The following is a 12,556-nucleotide window of genomic DNA, read 5'->3' as shown; positions in this document are numbered from 1 at the left end:
AAACAAGCACAATTGCTACAACTCAAACTTGTAAGCAAAACGTGAAAATATTCTTGGAATCAAATATTGCATAAACCATCTTTCAAACTAGATTTCACTATAATTCCCACTACAAACCCCATCAAGTCAACTGTTTACACTGAAACCATCAAATTTAACATCGAAATGCTAAATCATCCGAGCGTGATGTTAAAGAGATCATATAACACAAACCCTGCAATATTCATCCACTCATCACTCAACAAAAAGCAAAAATCAATCACCACACAATCATTCATGAGCACAAAGAAAATGCATTTCAACATTAAGCAACAAAATCAGGTTCATAAATTAACACTAAGGCATTACAGCTCCGAATTCGACCAACGATTTCAATGCTCTATAGAAATTCATAACTGGGAAACCAATTTAGAATTAAAACCCAAAAATATGAAATTTTTATAGAACCCAAAAACTGACTAACATTATATAAAACCAAAAACATAGCTCATCAGTCCAAGGGAATTTCGACATCACCGTCGGCAATCTCCTGCTGAAGATCCTTCGGGTCCTTGCCATCTACGGTGCACCCTACCGAAACGCAAGTGCCCAGAATCTCCTTCACGGTCCCGGCCAACTCCTTCGCCATGGACCTGTTCCTCATCACCTTAGCAATCTCGATCACGTCGTCCAACGAAATGTTCCCACTGTGCTTGATGTTCTTAGTCTTCTTCCTGTCGCGCTCCGGCTCCTTCAACGCCTTGATGACAAGCGCTGCGGCGGAGGGGACGACGGAGACCTTGGCCTGACGATTCTGCACGGTGAGCTTGACGGTGACTCTCAGGCCCTTCCAGTCCTTGGCAGTCTCCTTAGCGATGTCTTCTCCGATCTTTTTGGGGGAGAGACCCAAAGGACCTATCTTGGGAGCGAGCGAACTGGCGGCGCCGACCTCGCCTCCGGTGACTCGGACGTAGACATCGACGACCTGAGAGGGGTCGAATTTGGGAGGCATGGCTTCTTCGGCGGCGCTTTGGGTTTGGGGGCGTTAGGGTTTTGGAGGGAGGAGGCAGAGTGAGAGTGAAGCGTGTGGCTTTTGAAGAGAGGTTCATATACAGCTAGGGTTTTGTGTGGATTTTGGGGGAGCTGCAATCGGAATGACGGAATTGTCCTTGGGCTTTGTCGGGGTTATTCTGTTGGGCTTTTTAAACATTTTGAGACCCGTGATCCAGTCATTAAGACGTTGGTCGAAGAAGCCCGTTATCCACGGGGCACCGATTTGTCCGACTTTAGCCCAGTAGGTCAGAGACGGCATTCGTAAAACAATTGAAGGAAAAGTTGAACGGAAAGTGAGAGGGGCAGTGAAAAGAAGGTCAAGCGTTCGAACATGGTGAATTGATTCCGAGGGTCCGCACACTAGGGACCCGGAGAGGATCCTGGTATGGATGGCAGCCCTGGCAGGTGTGAGAGTGGTGGCTAGAGATTAGGGATCTTCCATAAAGGCGGTTACTGGTCACTTATTATTAATTTAAGATTTTAACTGTCTGTCTCTTTTTTTTAACCAGGACTAAAAAGACAGAAAAAGACATTGAATCTAGCTGTAAAAAAAATTCGCATGGAAAAAATTGAATGGAAGTATCATCAGTTGATGTGATAATCAGTGGTGGATCCAGGATTTAGTATGGGATGGTTCTAACTTTAAAGCTCCAAAAAAATAGACCAAAATAATATTGAAAAAAAATTAAAAACGACAAAGTCACTATCTGTCTATCAAAATAAAATAAATATTTTTGTTGTCTTGAAGTATAACTACACAACGTGTAACTCTTGTCGTGAATGCGAGACTATCAAAACTCTTGCCATTAATACAAAGACAAACACTGTGTTTGATCACTTGAGTGACAAGTCCTCACAACATGCACTAATAAATAAACTAGGCACCCCAAGAAAAACTTGCATAACTAAACTCTAATTAGGGTTTTGGGATCGAAGAGAAGAATGGAAGACGTATGCAAACTAGAGGCTAAACCCAAATGCCAACAAAGATTATAGGCCCACTGAGTAGCAATCAGCAATAAGCATAGAGGAAGAGGGTAAGTTTAAAGTTTTTTACTGGTTGGAAGAGTTGAGGAATCCCAAAGGAAAAACGAAATGATTACTTGAATGAGATTAGGACTCCCTTGATATTATCTTTTGTTGAAAATACTAGTAGGGTTAATGAATGTCCACAGTGATATTGAAAACATTGGTAGGTTTTTCAATAACCACATAGTAATGTGGACTTTGGAAATGAAGGAGATCGTATTTTTCAAAAGTTGTGTGTTGGAGTTGCTCTATAAATAGAGCACTCCGTGTACTATCAAAATACAAAGTAAGAAAGGAAAGATCAATAACATCATTATCTATTCCTACCTCCTTTATTTGTCATCCTCTTGTGCTATAGTTACAGTGTAATATTTTACACCTGCTTCGCTCTTGTCATTACTAAATGTTATTTCTCTAACTTTGACCTATTTATAATACGTTATCAGCACGACTCTCTAAATATAATCATTTCTCATTTCTCTTCGCCGAAAGAAATCATTCATTTTCACTGAACGAAAAAAAAAAAATGTTTCATCTAAGGATTTTACTGTTCATCTTCTTCCTCTGCCTGAACTGCTGGATATACCCTCGTGAAGAACTGTTTGCACCATGCCTGCTTTTAGTTCTCAACCTAACAGTTACATATATCTTTGATTTCTTGTTTGGTGTAGATATTGATTACTAACCCAGTGTTTATTTATGTTAATTTTACTGCAATCCAAGATGGTGTGGTACAATCGCCCATATTGAATTGCAAATTTAATCTTACTGCAATCCAAGATGGTGCGATATCATGGCCTATCTTGGACTGCAGATCTAATTTTACTGCAAATTTTAGATGGAGCAGTAAAATCGCCCATCCTACCATGCGTATTTAAATTTGCATGCTGTTTAATTTCATTGCAATTTTAGGTGGTGCGGTATAATCGCCCACCCTACTCAGCGTATTTCAATTTTCTTGCGACTAGAGTGGTGCGGAATAATCGCTCATCCTATGTTATGAGAATGGTGCGGTACAATCACCCTCATCATTAATCATGTAAATCTCAAGCTAGAAGTTTCGAGTGCTTATCATTTTAGCCTGAAGATCAAAATGAAGAATTTGTAAGAACCAGAAGTTCTAACACATCTCAGTTTTCTTTCTGAAAAGAAAATGGCAAACTTGGCAAAGCTTGATGTTGTTGCCCTGGATATTACTGGGAAAAACTACCTTACCTGGGTAGTGGATGTCAAGATCCATCTCGAGGCAGGGAATCTTGCAGAAACAAACAAGGAGGAGAACAGTGCATCTTCTCAAGATCTGGCGAAGGCCATGATCTTTATCTGTTGCCACCTTGATGAAGAACAAAAAAGTAAGAACCTAACGGTTGAAGATCCGTTAGCTCTCTGGAAGGCATTAAGAAACAGATACAATCACCAGAAAACGGTGATTCTTCCAAAAGCTCATTATGAGTGGACTCACCTAAAGATCTAGGAGTCAGTGGCTAAGTGCAATTTTGCAATGTTCAGAATTAGTTCCTAGATGAAACTCTGTGGGGAAATCATCACTGAGGAAGATATGCTGAAAAAGACTTTCATCACCTTTCATGCATCCAACGTGTTCATGCTGCAGTAGTATAGAGCGCGAGGTTTCACTGAATATAACCAGCTGATCTCTGTGCTCCTGGTTGCTGAACAAAATAATGAGCTCCTGCTAAAAAATCATCATTCTCGACCTACTGGATCTGCACCATTCTCATAAGTGAATGTTGCTTCCCTCGAAGTGAACGCCACATCCTCTGGTGGCAATAATCATAAACAAGGATGTGGTCACAGGCGAGGATGGTGGAACGGGAAAGGTAAGAATCATGGTGTCCAGTTTCACAACTAGGTTCCAAGGCATAATTTAGGCCCAAGTTTCAAAAATGTAAATCGCCACAAAGGCAAAGCTAATATGAACAATGCTCCCAAAAACTCTGAAGGAGTATGCCATAGGTGTGGTGGTAATGGGCACTGGGCGCGTACTTGTCATACCCCAAAACATTTGGTGGATCTGTATCAAGCCTCCCTCAAGTAGAAGGGTGTCGAGATCACTTTTCTTGAACAGGCTAAACCAACGGATATACCTGATCCAGTGTGTGACTTATCAGGGCAGTTGAACACAACTCACCTGGATGTCTTGGACTTCATTGCGGAAAAAGAGAATGAAGTATACCGATCCAACTAAATCGTTTATGTTTGATGTACTGAATTGTAGTTCAAAACTAGCATTTCAAATTTAATAAAAGTGACATTTAAATTTCCTGTTATAACTTGCTTTTAACTGTGATTCCCTTACTCAAATAGCATGGATAAAAACTATGGTCATTCTCAAAACATGAGAAATAGCGGAGATATTTGTCTTGCAGACAGCATAACCACGCATACAATACTTTGAGATCGAAAATATTTCTCAAGATTGATGCTTACAAAAGTAAGGGTAACAACAATATCAGGGCAATCAGATGTGATTGAAGGCTTAGGGAAAGCCCAGATTATGTTACCAAATGGAACAATATTGTCCATACAAAATGCGTTGTATGCTACTCGACCTACTCGAAATTTGTTGAGTTTTAGAGACATACATTTAAATGGATACCACATTGAAACAAAAAGTGCAGAAAATGTAGAGTATCTGTGCATTATCTCCAATGATATCAGAAACATATATTGGAGAAGTTGCCTGGTTTGACGAGTGGATTGTATTATACATACATAAAGATAGTTGAATCACATACTATCATGAACCAGAAGTTCATTAATTCAAAAGTTTACATGTTTTGGCATGACCGTCTGGGTCACCCAGGATCTACCATGATAGGTAGGATCATTACCAACTCTAATGGAAATCCATTATTGAACATACACATTTTTATCTCAAATGATAACTCTTTCAAGGCTTGTTTTCAAGGGAAGTTGGTAATTAGACCATCACAACTAAAGGTTGATACTGAATCCCCATCATTTCAGCAAAGAATTTAAGGGGATATTTATGGTCCTATTCAACCATCCTGTGGACCATTCCGATATTTTATGGTTTTTGTTGATGCATCTACCCAATGGTCACATGTTTGTCTCTTGTCTACTCAGAATATAGCTTTTGCGAGACTTCTTGCTCAGATAATTAAGTTGCAAGCACAGTTCCCAAATTACCCCATTAAGTCAATCTGACTTGATAACGCTAGGTGAATTTACATCTCAAATTTTTATGATTACTGCATGACATTGGGCACTGATGTTGAACACCTCGTGCCTCATGTCCATACTTAAAATGGTTTAGCAAAAGCATCGATCTAGTGGCTTCATTTAATAGCCCACACTCTGCTCATGAAAACAAAATTGCTAGTATCTGCATAGGGACATGTCATCTTACATGCTGCATCATTGGTTCGATTAAGACCTATAACCAAGCACTAATATTCTTCAGTACAACTTGTGTTTGGACATCAGCCAAACATTTCACATTTACGAGTTTTTGGTTATGCTGTTTATGTACCTATTGCACCACCACAGCGCACTAAAATGGGACCTCAGCGCGGACTGAGAATTTACATGGGTTTTGATTCACCATTTATCATTAGATATTTGGAACCCTTGACACGTGATATGTTTACAACTCATTTTGCTAATTGTCACTTTAATGAGATAGTTTTCCCGTCATTAAGGGGAGAAAATACCGTTCTAGAAGAACGGAAAGAGCTGACATGGGTTGTTCTCACCTTATTTCATTTTGATCCACGTAGCACTCAATGTGAAAATAAAGTGAAAATGATTGTTCATCTTCAAAGTATTGTCAATTAAATGCCAGATGCATTTAATGATGTTATGAAAGTGACAAAATCACATATACTATCTGCAAATGCACCTGCAAGAATTAATGTCCCTGGTCGACAAAATAAAGTGGCAGCGAATGATTCATCTAGTGCACGCTAGAAGCGTGGTAGACCTCTAGGTTCAAAAGATTCAGCCCTCAATAGAGAAAGTCGAGGGCACAACTAAATCCAAATGAAATCATTCAAGAAGAAAAAATGAATGACACATTCACAATTCATGACTCTGTACTTTTAGAAAAAGAAAATGTCATTGATGAGACACATGTACTCGAAGAAACAGAGGTACATGAAAGCAAAGAAATCCCCATCAATTATACATGTACTAATGAATTGTGGGATCGGAATGAAATAATCATCGATGACATGTTCGTATTCGCACTAGCTAATGAAATTATATTAAGTGAAGATCTTGAACCCCGCTCTTTTGATGAATGCAAATAGAAACAAGAATGGCCTAAGACCAACTCCAATGGTGGGCTAAAAGCCAAATTACCCCCCAAAATTTCCCCCCAAACGCACTCCAACCCAAGGGGAAATTTTGAGCTAAATGCTAAATGCTAAACCAATGCCAAATTCCCCCCGAAATTTAGCCCAGAAATCGGGGTGGACTCTAGCCAATATTTATCGGAATTTAAATTTTTTTAGATTAAAATGTACATAAAATTAATTTACGATAGTCTACATATTTATTTTTTTTAAAAAAATTAATTTAACAAAAAAAATAGCCTAAATTCATTCTTTAATAATCCCGGGCTAAAATTTTAGGGTAGAATGATTGGAGTAGAAAAGCTATTTTTGGGCTAAAAGCTAAATTTTTCGGGCTAAAAAATTTGACTTTTAGCCCAACCATTGGAGATGGTCTAAGTGGAAAGATGCAATCCAGGCAGAATTAAATTCCTTGGAAAGGCGAAATGTTTTTGGACCAGTAGTCCAAACTCTGCCTGGCGTAAACCCCGTGGGTTACAAATGGGTATTCACAAGAAAACGCAATGAGAACAACGAGAGTGCAAGATATAAAGCACGACTCGTTGCACAAGGTTTTTCGCAAAGACCTGGAATTGATTAAGAGGAGACATACTCTCCTGTAATAGACGCAATTACGTTCCATTACTTAATAAGTTTAGTGGTTTCTATTAAAACTTAATATGCGACTTATGGATGTCATCACCGCGTATCTATATGAAGAATTAGATGCTGACATATATATGAAAGCCTTATAGGGACTTAAGTTGCCTGAAACAACTAACAAACCACAAGGTATGCTCTCAATCAAATTAAGGCGATCATTGTATGGGCTGAAACAATCTGGACGAAAGTGGTACAATCGTCTGAGTGAGTCTTTGATTAAAGAATGATATATTAACAATGTCATTTGCCCTTGTGTGTTCATTAAGAAATCCAACTCTGGATTTACTATAGTGGTAGTATATGTCGATGATATGAATCTAGTTGGAACCCCTGAAGAACTCAATAAAACTACTGAATATCTGAAAAACAAATTTGAAATGAAAGACCATGGAAAAACAAAGTTTGTCTCTTGGCCTGCAAATCAAGCATTGTGCTAGTAGAATTTTGGTCCACCAATCAGCTTACATTGAAAAAATATTGAAACGATGTAACATGGACAAGGCTTATCCACTTAGCACACCAATGATCATTCGTTCTCTGGACATTAAGAAAGATCCATTCCATCCAAAAGAAAATGATGAAATGATCCTTGGTCCAGAAGTACCATATCTAAGCGCAATAGGTGCTTTATTGTATTTATCACAATGTATTAGACCACATATAATTTTTTCAGTCAACTTGTTAGCAAGGTATAGCTATGCTCTAACAATTCATCATTGAAATGGAGTCAAAGATGTATTGTAATACCTTCGTGGGACAACATATATGGGTCTCTTCTACTCAAAGAAATCCACAAATGACCAGGGCCTTGTTGGATATGCAGAAACTGATTTTCTCTCTGATCCGCATAAAGCCCACTCACAAACTGATATGTGTTCAAGAATGGAGATACATCAATCTCTTGGCACTCAACAAAGCAAACATTAGTTGCTACATCTTCAAATCACTCAGAAATACTTGCTTTACATAAAGCAAGTCATGAATGTTCATGGTTAAGATTAATGATCCATCATATTCAGAATTCATGTGATCTAACTTCAAAGACAGACACTCCAACTGTCATTCATGAAGATAATGCAACCTGTGTTGCTAAATGAAGGAAGGATTCATCAAGGCTGATAAGACCAAACACATATCTCCAAAGTTTTTTAGTGCACTTGAGCTTCAGAAGCTAAAGTTATTGAAGTCAGACAAATCTGTTACAATGAAAATTTAGCAGACCTGTTAACCAAATCTCTACCAAAATGCACGTTTCAGAATATAGTGCAGAGTATCGGATTACGTCAACTTACCAAACAGCTAAATTTAGAAAATGCGGAATCAGAGGAAATATATATCAGGGGAGCATCCATGATACATGCATGTTGTACTTTTTTTACTTCGATAAGGATTTTTTCCACTGGGTTTTTCCTATCAAGGTTTTAACGAGGCAACATAAGCATAACAATCCAAGTAAAGTTGTACTCTTTTTCCTTCGCTATGGTTTTTTCCCACTGGGTTTTTCCGAGTAAGATTTTAACGAGGCAACTGATGTTGATATGTAGGCATCCAAGGGGGAGTGTTGAAAATACTTGTGGGTTAATGAATGCCCACAGTGATAGTGAAAACATTGGTAGGTTTTTTAATACCCACATAGTAATGTGGACTTTGGAAATGAAGGAGATCGTATTTTTCAAAAGTTGTGTGCTAGAGTTACTCTATAAATAGAGCACTCTGTGTACTATCAAAATACAGAGTAAGAAAGGAAAGATCAATAACATCATTATCTATTCCTACCTCCTTTATTTGTTATCCTCTTGTGCTATAGTTACAGTGTAATATTTTACTCCTGCTTCACTTCTGTCATTAGTAATGGTTATCTCTCTAACTTTGACCTATTTATAACATCTTTCCCTTTTTTAAAGTCTTTTAATTGATTTTTACTTTGAAGTGGGTCCTACCTCAGCCACCAGTGTGTATGGATTGAAGAACTTCATATGGAGTCTAAACCAAAAGAATGTGACTAGATGTCCAATCATAATATAAAAAAATGCACGCTTTCCATTTTTTTTTAATGGTTTGGCTCAAAACGGTCTCGTTTTGGCCAAATAATTTGAAAGAAAATGAGTCTTCTTCTTTCTCCTTCTGTTTTGCAGAAGGTGCTTGACAATCATGGCTGCTCTTCTCCTCCACCATAGTCCAGATTTGGGTGGTCCTTAGAGGTTTTCATAGCTACTTTTTTGAGATTTTGAATGGTCCTGGGACCACCTTGGTCCCCTAATAGATCCACCTCTGGTAGTAATACCAGTATTACTCAATAACTTCTCATTGGTACAACACTACGAATATGCTAAATTGTAGTTGTAGTGTGCACTTTGTAAATATTATCTTTCTATTATTTCAGGTTGAATAATTTTTTCAAAATGTCAACTACCCTCTAATATAGATAATATCATTTGTTAAAAATAAATAAATAAATAAATTTTTCATCTAATTTCTTAAAGGCCCCACATCTAAATGCCAACTACCCTCTTTAACTCATCAATTTTGCCACTCAGTATTACGGTCTAGTGGTATTCCTCTCAGTACTACAATCTAGTGGTATTCCTCTTCATGTGGAAGTGAGAGGTATTAGGTTCAAATCTTGTGGATGGTGAATTTGATACCAAATTAGGTTGCCCATTGTGTGGTTTAGCCTAACTCTCCCTCCCTTAGTGTACCCTCTATAATAGAAAGGCTTCTTCTGCAACTAAGGGCTTGTTTGACATTCAACTTGAATCCAACATTTTATACTCAAAAACACTTTTTAAGTTTTATGCATTAAGTACTTGTTTGGTATGACTATTTTTAAAAACTATACTCAAAACCAACTTAAAAATTTGCCTACTTGTTCAAAACAACAAAGGTGAGTTGTTAGAGTTTTTAAACTTATACCATATGCTTCCAAATATTTTATGTGCACTCTATATTTTATCTTTCCCATCTTTCTCTCTACTCTTACACTCTCTTGTATTTTTCTCTCTCATCTTTCTTTTTCTCCCCTTTCTACCTCTCTCATCCGACCCTCTTTCTCGCCTCTGGTTTTCTCTCTATGCACTTTCTCCCTTCTCTTTTTGGATTTTCATATTCGGCTGATATTATCAACTCCACTGTAAGATGAGGTTTTTTTTTTTTTAATTGTTAAATTTAAAAACAATTTGAATTTCTTACTAAACAAGTGTTTAAGTCTTAAAGAAAATGGTTCTTAAAAGATGTTCTTAAAAAATGTATGAATTTTTTTAATAAGATACCAAACGGATCCTAAGATTTCCTCAATTTTCAAAACTACTTGACTTTCACGCTCCGGTAAGGACACCAACTGGGGACTACAAGTGTTGCGATTGGAGCACTTCTAAGCGCAACTTCCATCTCATCCATTAACTCCTTCACCCGTCCTCAAAAAATATCTAAGCTTTGACGTTGGAGTATAAGAACCCAAGATTGTGATACCTATCGCTGTATGTATTAAACAGGGTTGAAGATGTTGGGAAGCAAGCAATACTTTCCCATCCTCACATACAAACATATTCGTCATGATCCATAACCTTCCAACAAGTTTCAAACTTATGGGCTCGGGCACTTGTTTCTTTTCTTATCTCAATCCCCATCACATGGTGGATAAATGGTCATGAACCATGCTTAATCCATCAAATTTCATTTTTGTTCTTCCATGAGATTTGTACGTAGTAACTTCTCTATATAATAGTTATTGACCATCAACACAAATACATACTAAGTCGAGTTAGCAATGTTTCTAATTTAAGGATGTTCTTAACTTTCTTAATTAAGGATATCTTTCCGAGGCTAACCCCATAATGCATTTCAACCAATAAGAACTATCTATGTTTTTTGTCATCACAAGTGTTGAAATGTCAAAGAAACTCTCATTCCTCATATAAAGCAAAAATGAAAATGCAAAATAACAAAAATGATTAATAGTATACTGAAGTGAGAAGTTATGTCAATCTCATAAGCTATTTTAGCTAAAAAGCCAAAATAAAATTTACAAAAAAAAATAATATAAAATAGTTGTTAAAGCTTTTGGTGGTGAGCTTCAAAACTTTTTCTCACAAAAAGTTTACTTTATTTGACAACAAACAGTTTAAGAGAAGGGATAACTGATATGATTACGCGGCTATTAGCTTTAAAGGAATAATAAAATTATTTTGTATTTAATTCACAATATTACTTGTAACCTTTTGGTCATTTTCCTTTAATTTTGATAACGGAGTTAATTTTTTAACCCTTGTAGTTGATAAATATATAGTTTAGATTTGTATACATTATAAATGAAATTTTCAAGAAAAAGGTGAAGTCCTTAGGACTAGGATCACCTTCGGAGCAAACTGAGCAAAGCATCACACACTTCCATTTTTGATCCTGTGGTCAAAAATAAATTTAAATATTGAAAAATTTTCACGCAACACAAGACAAGATGAAAATGAAAGGATAGGATGTCTTGCTCAGATTACTCCGAAGGTTGGGATCTGGAGGTGATTCCAGTCTATGTCCTTATCCAAATATAACATCTATCCCAAGAATCGCAGCAGTCCATAGTTGTCCATCACAGAAAAGCGCAGGCTGATTTATGCTAAGATTACTGAGCTGCAGCAGAACGTTCCTCTCCTTCCACCGCCCATAGCCTACTGGACCTTCTCGAGGCGCGACAAAACGCGTATTTCACCAATAAAATTTGGAAAGTGATGTGTCGCGATATGGACATTTCTTTCTTTTCAAGACATTGAATGGGCCGTGGGGCCCCCCTTGACTTACAGCATGGTTCAAGACTATACGGAAACCCAAGTGTGGCACGGGCTCAGTGGTGCAATTATATGGTGCAATCAGGAAACTTTGATTGGTCCACATGTCGATGATCTATGTGAGGATATTCTCGTCCATATCTACTTAATGGTTGAATTGCGTACGAAAGTTAAAGGCAATTGAAGAATTTAAAATTTGAGCTGCTCTCCAAGCAAAATATTGTTTTTTTCTTGGATCATCTATTATGCAAAGGTGAAGAAATAACACAAAATTAGACTCTATGTGCGTGGTGAAATTCGAACACCATACCTTAAGTAGAGAAAATATTAAAGAGGCACTTTGGATGCGGTCTTTAATTACCAATGTTCTTTGACTGAAACTTTTGTTGTTTTTAGTTTTTTATCGAAGTTCCTGATATTAATGTAATATTGTATTTATATGTAGGCTATTATATTTTGAAATTAAAAATGAAATTTGTAGTTATTTATATCAACGAGATTATAAATAAAACCCATAATTTATGGGATTAAAAATATTAAAGATAAATTATACTCTTCAATATATTGTGTGTATACACATATACATCGGTACGTTCATCAAAACTAACCAAAAAATTATTGTACCAAAACATGGGTACATTTTTCAAAAACACAAATAATAAAAAAAGATATTAGGCTTAATAACATTATTAAATTTCTTCTATTAAACTTGACATGCATATATTCTCAAATCAATGA

The 12,556-nt window shown here is 36.9% G+C and overlaps 1 protein-coding gene across 1 annotated transcript; it reads right to left on the bottom strand.

Annotated features, from left to right (window-relative positions):
• Nucleotides 1-277: 277 nt before the first annotated feature.
• On the bottom strand, nucleotides 278-1,078 carry LOC103937543 (60S ribosomal protein L12). The gene has a single exon (XM_009347492.3). The coding sequence runs from the start codon at nucleotides 989-991 to the stop codon at nucleotides 491-493; it is 501 nt and encodes a 166-aa protein (XP_009345767.1). The 5' UTR covers nucleotides 992-1,078; the 3' UTR covers nucleotides 278-490.
• Between the last annotated feature and the right edge of the window lie 11,478 nt (nucleotides 1,079-12,556).

The sequence above is a fragment of a genome, unplaced genomic scaffold (assembly GCF_019419815.1).
Source record: "Pyrus x bretschneideri cultivar Hongxiangsu unplaced genomic scaffold, Pyrus_bretschneideri_v1 Contig45, whole genome shotgun sequence".
In the NCBI taxonomy this organism is placed as follows: Eukaryota; Viridiplantae; Streptophyta; class Magnoliopsida; order Rosales; family Rosaceae; genus Pyrus; species Pyrus x bretschneideri.
Note: the sequence above shows the minus strand (reverse complement) of the source record. Positions and strands in the feature narration are given on the sequence as shown.

What these genes read in the sequence shown, in the direction of transcription:
- LOC103937543 (XM_009347492.3), bottom strand. Translation starts at nt 991, where the DNA reads ATGCCTCCCAAATTCGACCCCTCTCAGGTCGTCGATGTCTACGTCCGA.